We start from the raw sequence: 8714 nt of genomic DNA, 5'->3' as shown, positions 1-8714 counted from the left end.
ATCTTGTAGGTGTTTGTCTCTGTCTGAGGGGTTGGAGCAAATGCGGTTGTATCGCAGAGCTTGGCTGTAGACGATGGATCGTGTGGTGTGGTCAGTTCTGTGGTGACCTAGAATCCTATTTTCGACGTCTCCGACTCAAGGAATATTTCCAAAATACCTCTGAACAGCATACTAATCCACAGAGGTCTCCCTACCAACACTACAGAAAGAGGGATTCTAGGTGGACTCCTCCTGAAGGTCGAAACAGCAGACTGGACTTCTACATAGAGTGCTTCCGCCGACGTGCACGGGCTGAAATTGTGGAAAAGCAGCATCACTTGCCCCATAACCTCAGCCATGCGGAACGCAATGCCATCCACAGCCTCAGAAACAACTCTGACATCATAATCAAAAAGGCTGACAAAGGAGGTGCTGTTGTCATCATGAATAGGTCGGAATATGAACAAGAGGCTGCTCGGCAGCTCTCCAACACGAGTTTCTACAAGCCATTATCCTCTGATCCCACTGAGAGTTACCAAAAGCAACTACAGCATTTGCTCAAGAAACTTCCTGAAAAAGCACAAGATCAAATCCGCACAGACACACCCCTGGAACCCCGACCTGGGATATTCTATCTACTACCCAAGATCCATAACCCTGGAAATCCTGGGCGCCCCATCATCTCAGGCATTGGCACCCTGACAGCAGGATTGTCTGGCTATGTAGACTCCCTCCTCAGGCCCTACGCTACCAGCACTCCCAGCTACCTTCGAGACACCACTGACTTCCTGAGGAAACTTCAATCCATCGGTGATCTTCCTGATAACACCATCCTGGCCACTATGGATGTAGAAGCCCTCTACACCAACATTCCACACAAAGATGGACTACAAGCCGTCAGGAACACTACCCCCGATAATGTCACGGCTAACCTGGTGGCTGAACTTTGTCCTTACCCATAACTATTTCACATTGGGGACAATGTATACCTTCAGATCAGCGGCACTGCTATGGGTACCCGCATGGCCCCACAGGATGCCAACATTTTTATGGCTGACTTAGAACAACGCTTCCTCAGCTCTCGTCCCCTAACGCCCCTACTCTACTTGCGCTATATTGATGACATCTTCATCATCTGGACCCATGGAAAAGAAGCCCTTGAGGAATTCCACCATGATTTCAACAATTTCCATCCCACCATCAACCTCAGCCTGGTCCAGTCCACACAAGAGATCCACTTCCTGGACACTACAGTGCTAATAAACGATGGTCACATAAACACCACCCTATACCGGAAACCTACTGACCGCTATTCCTACCTGCATGCCTCCAGCTTTCACCCTGACCACACCACACGATCCATCGTCTACAGCCAAGCTCTGCGATACAACCGCATTTGCTCCAACCCCTCAGACAGAGACAAACACCTACAAGATCTCTGTCAAGCTTTCTTACAACTACAATACCCACCTGCAGAAGTAAAGAAACAGATTGACAGAGCCAGAAGAGTTCCCAGAAGTTACCTACTACAGGACAGGCCTAACAAAGAAAATAACAGAACGCCGCTAGCCGTCACCTTCAGCCCCCAGCTAAAACCCCTCCAACGCATTATTAAGGATCTACAACCTATCCTGAAGGACGACCCATCACTCTCACAGATCTTGGGAGACAGGCCAGTCCTTGCCTACAGACAGCCCCCCAACCTGAAGCAAATACTCACCAACAACCACATACCACACAACAGAACCACTAACCCAGGAACCTATCCTTGCAACAAAGCCCGTTGCCAATTGTGTCCACATATCTATTCAGGGGACACCATCACAGGGCCTAATAACATCAGCCACACCATCAGAGGCTCGTTCACCTGCACATCCACCAATGTGATCTATGCCATCATGTGCCAGCAATGCCCCTCTGCCATGTACATCGGCCAAACCGGACAGTCTCTACGTAAAAGAATAAATGGACACAAATCAGATGTCACGAATTATAACATTCATAAACCAGTCGGAGAACACTTCAATCTCTCTGGTCACGCAATCACAGACATGAAGGTCGCTATCTTACAACAAAAAAACTTCAAATCCAGACTCCAGCGAGAAACTGCTGAATTGGAATTCATTTGCAAATTGGATACTATTAATTTAGGCTTGAATAGAGACTGGGAGTGGCTAAGTCATTATGCAAGGTAGCCTGTTTCCTCTTGTTTTTTCCTACCCCCCCCCCCCAGATGTTCTGGTTTAACTTGGATTTAAACTTGAAGAGTGGTCAGTTTGGATGAGCTATTACCAGCAGGAGAGTGAGTTTGTGTGTGTGGTTTTTGGGAGGGGGGTGAGAGAACCTGGATTTGTGCAGGAAATGGCCCAACTTGATTATCATGCACATTGTGTAAAGAGTTGTCACTTTGGATGGGCTATCACCAGCAGGAGAGTGAATTTGTGTGGGGGGGTGGAGGGTGAGAAAACCTGGATTTGTGCTGGAAATGGCCCACCTGATGATCACTTTAGATAAGCTATTACCAGCAGGACAGTGGGGTGAGAGGAGGTATTGTTTCATATTCTCTGTGTGTATATAAAGTCTGCTGCAGTTTCCACGGTATGCATCCGATGAAGTGAGCTGTAGCTCACGAAAGCTCATGCTCAAATAAATTGGTTAGTCTCTAAGGTGCCACAAGTCCTCCTTTTCTTTTTGCGAATACAGACTAACACGGCTGCTACTCTGAAACATGAAATAAAAAATCCCAGGAGCTTCAAGTCCGGGCTGTGCCTGACACGGGGACCCAGGTGTCCGGGGAGGGAGTCTGGGGGGGGGGGGGGGGGGGGGACAAGGACAGGCACGGGAAGGGCCCCAGGCTTTGGGGGAGGATCCTGGAACCTTTCCCTGCCCCCTCCCCCCAACTGCCGCCTGAAGCCCGGAGGGGGGCGAGCTGCTGGGGGGGGGGGGGCAGGGACCCCTCCCCCACCCAGCGAGTTCCTGGACTGTGTGACCCGAGCAACCTGCAGACCCTGACACCGGCGGGGGGAGGGGACCCGGGGCTGGGGGGAAACAAGGGGGGGGAAGGGGACCCAGGCGTCCGGGCGCGGGGGGAACAGGGATGGGGAAGAGGACCCAGGCGTCCGGGGACGTTGCCCCTGAGCGCTGGGGAAGGGGGAGGGGAACCAGAGAGAGATGAAGACGGGGAGGGACCCAGGCGTCCGCCCCGGCCCCATGGCGGTGGGAGCAGCCCCCTCCTGGCCCCTCTCCACGCCCCGCCCGCCCCTGGCTCCGCCGATAAAACCCGCCCGGCCCCGCGCCGCGCTTCCCCGGACCGCGCCGAGCCCCGAGCAAGTGAGTGGGGGAGGGGGCTGCTCCTCCGGGCCCCCCCAGGCAGGAGAAGGGACCCAGGTGTCCGGGGCCCCCAGGTCGGGCAGAGGGATGGGACGCGGGGCCCGAGAACCAGCCCTTCTCCTGAGGGGACCCTCCTACCCCCTAAAGAAAGGGGCAGCCGCATGTGCCCCCCCCGGCTCCTGACCCCCCCCCCGCGTCTGGACCCGGCCCCCAGAAATGTCCCGGAGCCACCAACTTCTCCCTTTCCTGCCAGAAACTTTCACAACTCGCCCCCCCCCGCGCGCCAGTGCCCCCCACTCCCGACCCGCAGCCCCCTGCCAGCCCAGCCCTGCTCCCCCCCGCCCTGCCGGTGCCCCCCACTCCCGACCCGCAGCCCCCTGCCAGCCCAGCCCTGCTCCCCCCCGCCCTGCCGGTGCCCCCCACTCCCGACCCGCAGCCCCCTGCCAGCCCAGCCCTGCCCCCCCCGCCCTGCCGGTGCCCCCCACTCCCGACCCGCAGCCCCCTGCCAGCCCAGCCCTGCCCCCCAGCTCTGCCGGTGCCCCTCACTCCCGACCCGCAGCCCCCTGCCAGCCCAGCCCTGCCCCCCCAGCTCTGCCGGTGCCCCTCACTCCCGACCCGCAGCCCCCTGCCAGCCCAGCCCTGTCGGTGCCCCCCACTCCCGACCCGCAGCCCCTACTAGCCCCGCCCTGCCCCCCCAGCTCTGCCGGTGCCCCTCACTCCCGACCCGCAGCCCCTGCTAGCCCAGCCCTGCCCCCCCGCCCTGCCGGTGCCCCCCGCTCCCGACCCGCAGCCCCCTGCCAGCCCAGCCCTGCCCCCCCCAGCTCTGCCGGTGCCCCTCACTCCCGACCCGCAGCCCCCTGCCAGCCCAGCCCTGCCCCCCCCGCCCTGCCGGTGCCCCCCACTCCCGACCCGCAGCCCCCTGCCAGCCCAGCCCTGCCCCCCCAGCTCTGCCGGTGCCCCTCACTCCCGACCCGCAGCCCCCTGCCAGCCCAGCCCTGCCCCCCAGCCCTGTCGGTGCCCCCCACTCCCGACCCGCAGCCCCTACTAGCCCCGCCCTGCCCCCCCAGCTCTGCCGGTGCCCCTCACTCCCGACCCGCAGCCCCCTGCCAGCCCAGCCTTGCCCCCCAGCTCTGCCGGTGCCCCTCACTCCCGACCTGCAGCCCCCCTGCCAGCCCCGCCCTGCCCCCCCGCCCTGCCGGTGCCCCCCGCTCCCGACCCGCAGCCCCCCCAGCCCTGGGCTCGAGATGTGCGTGTGTGGGGGGCGGGGTGATCTCCAGGGCGTCGAAGTCCTCTTTAACCCTTTCTCTCACAGGATGCAGCCAGCCGAGGAGACTCCGCGCCCAGCCTTGATCCCCATCCGGGGAGTCCCCATGATCAAATACTTCGCAGAGAACTGGGGGGAGGTGGAGGGATTCCAGGCGCAGCCGGATGATCTACTGATCTCCACGTACCCCAAATCTGGTGAGTGCCTCCAACCTGCCCCAGAGCCCCTCCGTGCCCTGGTGCCCCTCACTCCCGACCCGCAGCCCCGGCTAGCTTAGCCTGCCCGTCCCCTGCAGGTACCACCTGGATCAGTGAGATCGTCGACATGATCTACAACGATGGAGACACAGAGAAATGCAAGCGAGAGGCCATCTACATGCGAGTCCCCTTCCTGGAGTTTGCTGTTCCTGGGATCCCCACTGGTAACGCAGACTTGGCTCCCGGGGCGCTGTGGGGAGGGGGCAGGGCGCTGGCTGTGGGGGGAGCTCCTGCAATCCTAGAATATCGGGGTGGGAAGGGACCTCGGGAGGTCACCTAGTCCCACCGCCTGCTCAAAGCAGGACTGACCCCAACTAAATCATCCCAGCCAGGGCTTGTCAAGCCGGGCCTTAAACACCTCTAAGGAAGGAGATTCCACCACCTCCCTAGGGAACCCATTGCAGGGCTTCCCCGCCTTCCTAGTGAAATCGTGTTTCCTCATCTCCAACCTACACCCCGCCACGGCAACTAGAGACCATTGCTCCTCGTTCTGTCGTCTGCCACCCCTGAGAACAGCCGAGCTCCATCCTCTTTGGAACCCCCTTTCAGGTAGTTGAAAGCAGCTATCAAATCCCCCCTCCTTCTTCTCTTCTGCAGGCTAAACAATCCCAGTTCCCTCAGCCTCTCCTCATAACTCATGTGTTCCTGACCCCTAATAATTTTTGTTGCCCTTCGCTGGACTCTCTCCAATTTTTCCACATCCTTCTTGTAGAGGGGGCCCAAAACTGGACACAGTACTCCAGAGGAGGCCTCACCAATGTCGAATAGAGGGGAACGATCACGTCCCTCGATCTGCTGGCAATGCCCCTACTTATACATCCCAAAATGCCATTGGCCTTCTTGGCAACAAGGGCACACTGCTGACTCATATCCAGCTTCTCGTCCACTGTCACCCCTAGGTCCTTTTCCGCAGAACTGCTGCCGAGCCATTCGGTCCCTAGTCTGTAGCGGTGCATTGGGTTCTTCCGTCCTAAGTGCAGGACTCTGCACTTGTCCTTGTTGAACCTCATCTGATTTCTTTTGGCCCAATCCTCCCATTTGTCTAGGTCCCGGCTACTCCAGCCTGGCCTCTCCTAGCAGGGGGCGCTGAGGGCAGGGTGCTGTGGGCAGGGGGCACTGGCTGTGGGGGGCTCCTGGCTCACCCCTGCCCTGTGCCCCCCAGGGGTGGAGCTGCTCCAGAAGAGGCCATCCCGGCGGCTGGTGAAGACCCATCTCCCGGTGCAGCTGCTGCCGGAGTCGTTCTGGGAGCAGGACTGTAAGGTGAGCCTCGGGCTGTGGGGCTGGGGTTACCATTGGGGGCGCCAGCTGGGGCCCTGGGGGGGTAGTGGTGTGGGGAGCGGAGGTCTGAGGTCTCAGCTGCGGGGGGGAAGGGGCAGTGAGACCCTGACCCCCGTGTCCCCCACCCCCTCCAGATGATCTACATGGCCAGGAACGCCAAGGACGTGGCCGTGTCCTACTATTACTTCTACCAGATGGCGAAGGTGCACCCGGACCCCGGCTCCTGGGACCACTTCCTGGATGACTTCACGGCCGGGAGAGGTGGGGCGCGAGCAGGGGCTGATCTCCTCCGGGGGGCGCTGGCTCAGACCTGCCCCCAGGGCATAGACTGGCTGGCGCAGGGGGACTGGGGGGATTGGCTGGCACGGGGGGATCCCTGGGGAGCAGGGGGGACTGCCTGGCTCGGGGGACCCTCAGGCGGGCGTGTGAGGGGCCTGGGGGTCTCTGAGCCGTCTGCCCTCCCCCAGTGTCGTTCGGGTCGTGGCACCAGCACGTCCGGGGCTGGTGGGAGAAGAGACGGGAACACCGAATGCTTTACCTGTTCTACGAGGACATGAAAGAGGTGAGCCCCCCCCGCGGCCCCCCCTTCCTGTCCCCGCCCCCCCGACGGCCCCCCTCCTGTCCCCGCCCCCCCGTGGCCCCCCTCCTTCCTGTCCCCGCCCCCCGCAGCCCCCCCTCCTGTCCCTGCCCCCCCCAACGGCCCCCCCTCCTGTCCCCGCCTCCCCGCGGCCCCCCTCCTTCTTGTCCCAGCCCCACCCCCGACGGCCCCAGCCCCCCTTCCTGTCCCCGGCCCCCACCAGACAGCCCCATGTCTCCAGATCTGACCCAGCCCTCCGGCGCGCCCCACTGGCTCTGACCCCCATCCCGCCCAGGACCCCCGGCGCGAGATCCGGAAGGTGCTGGAGTTCCTGGGGCGCCCCCCATCCGAGGGGCTCGTGGAGGCGATTGCCCAGCACACCTCGTTCACCAAGATGAAGCAGAACTTCATGGCCAACTACAAAACCATCCCCACCAGCGTCATGGACCACAGCATCTCGCCCTTCATGCGCAAGGGTACGGGGGCACCAGGGGGCAAGGAGTGGGGCCCAGCGGGGGTCGCTGTGCTGTGGGGTGGGCTCGGTGAGGTGCCAGGGGGCATGGGGTGGGAGGCTCAGTGGGGGGCAGAGAACCAGGGGGCACGGCCTGGGGGGCTCGGCGGGGTGCCAGGGGGCGCAATGACCGCACTGTCCTGCCCCCCAGGTGTGACGGGCGACTGGAAGAACCAGTTCACGGTGGCCCAGAACGAGCGATTTGACGCCGACTACGAGAGGCAAATGGAGGGAACCGACCTGAGCTTCCGGATGGAGATCTGAGCCCCCCTGCCCCACATCACCCCCCCACGCCCCACTGCAGAGAGATAAACCCGAGTTACCTGCTCTGATCTGCGTGTGCTTCACTGTAGCCCCAGCCTCTCCCAGCAGGGAGCGCTGCGGGGAGGGGAAGGGGTGCTGGCTGCGGGGAGGGGGACGGGTGCTGTGGGGGGGAACCTTTCTCTGGTTCTCAGCCCCCCCATCCCACCCCCGCTCTGCTGTAGGGATCTGACTCCAGTTCCACTTGCCCCCCTGCCAGAGCCTCTTGCATAATCCGCCCCCACATCCCACCCGGGAGGGGAGTGAGGCCGACGGGTTAGAGCCCGGACGCCTGGGTTTTCTCCCACATCCTACACTGGGCCCAGAGCAATCAGTAACCCTGGAGCCCCTGACACCAGGAATCACGCCCACTCCCTGGCCAGGCTGGGCGAGGAGCCACCCAGAATCCTGGCCTCCGGGCAGCAGGTCAAAGGGCCAGGCCGGGGGTAGTTAATGAACAAACCCTAGAATGGGTCAATAAGGCAGCCAGTGGGGGACAGGGTGCGGGGCTGGCTCTGTAAGTGCTGGGGCGGAGGGGGGCAGGGCTCTGGGGAGTGGTGGGGGCAGGGTACGGGGGGGCAGAGAGGCAGGAGCTGTGCGGGCAGGGTACGGGGAGCTGTGGGACAGGGTGTGGGGCCTGGGGGGGGCAGGGTACGGGTGCGGGGAGCTGTAGGGAGGGGGAAAGTCACACAGCCAGGATGTTTGTGTAATCAGCTGTTCAGCTCACCCCAGGGCTGGGGGGTAACGGTGCAGCCCCCCCCATTAGATCTGGGGGATCCCCCTGATAAAGCCAGAGGCCTCTGTGACTCCCAGCCACAGCCCCCTTCCATGCCCGTGCCTCCCACCCTAGGGGGAGAGCTGGGGCCGGGCATGCTGCTGACATGCCCCCCTGCCAATCCCACATGGCCCCTGGGGAAAGGAGGGGCAGAGACCCCCCCCATGGTGGGTGGTGGGGAGGGGCCTGCCAGGGGCGCAGGGACCCACCTGCACCCTGTCTCTCACCTTGACCTGCCCAGCTGGGCCCGGGCGGGTCCCATGGGGCGGCTGCAGGGAGGTACTAGAGAGCGATGTCTCTGCTGGGACCTGGCACTGCCCAGTGCTGAAGGGCCGGACACAATGGGGGCTGGGGCAGGGCCCAAGGAGGCCAAGACCCTGATATAGGGCATGTGGGGTGACCTGGCGTTAACCCAACGTCGTGGGTAGGAAACGAGACAAAAG

The 8714-nt window shown here is 62.0% G+C and overlaps 1 protein-coding gene across 2 annotated transcripts; it reads left to right on the top strand.

The window, feature by feature from the left end:
- Positions 1 to 3147: 3147 nt before the first annotated feature.
- On the top strand, positions 3148 to 7528 carry LOC140912258 (sulfotransferase 1A1-like). 2 transcript variants are annotated; one of them, XM_073346411.1, is made up of 8 exons: positions 3148 to 3309; positions 4622 to 4770; positions 4869 to 4994; positions 5993 to 6090; positions 6243 to 6369; positions 6576 to 6670; positions 6981 to 7161; positions 7348 to 7528. In XM_073346411.1, the coding sequence occupies exons 2-8, from the start codon at positions 4623 to 4625 to the stop codon at positions 7458 to 7460; spliced, it is 888 nt and encodes a 295-aa protein (XP_073202512.1). In that variant the 5' UTR covers positions 3148 to 3309; position 4622; the 3' UTR covers positions 7461 to 7528. The 2 variants fall into 2 exon arrangements, with proteins under 2 accessions (XP_073202512.1, XP_073202511.1); XM_073346410.1 differs by lacking the exon at positions 3148 to 3309 and adding an exon at positions 3359 to 3383.
- The last annotated feature ends 1186 nt before the right edge of the window (positions 7529 to 8714 follow it).

This window comes from Lepidochelys kempii, chromosome 6 (genome assembly GCF_965140265.1).
Source record: "Lepidochelys kempii isolate rLepKem1 chromosome 6, rLepKem1.hap2, whole genome shotgun sequence".
NCBI classification, from domain to species: domain Eukaryota; kingdom Metazoa; phylum Chordata; order Testudines; family Cheloniidae; genus Lepidochelys; species Lepidochelys kempii.
This window is presented reverse-complemented; position numbering and strand designations above follow the sequence as displayed.

Excerpts from the sequence above, each read along its gene's own strand:
- LOC140912258 (XM_073346411.1), top strand. The coding sequence starts at position 4,623 with ATGCAGCCAGCCGAGGAGACTCCGCGCCCAGCCTTGATCCCCATCCGG. Across the intron at positions 4,771-4,868 it reads CTCCACGTACCCCAAATCTG|GTACCACCTGGATCAGTGAG; the intron begins GTGAGTGCCTCC and ends CGTCCCCTGCAG. Across the intron at positions 6,370-6,575 it reads TGACTTCACGGCCGGGAGAG|TGTCGTTCGGGTCGTGGCAC; the intron begins GTGGGGCGCGAG and ends GCCCTCCCCCAG.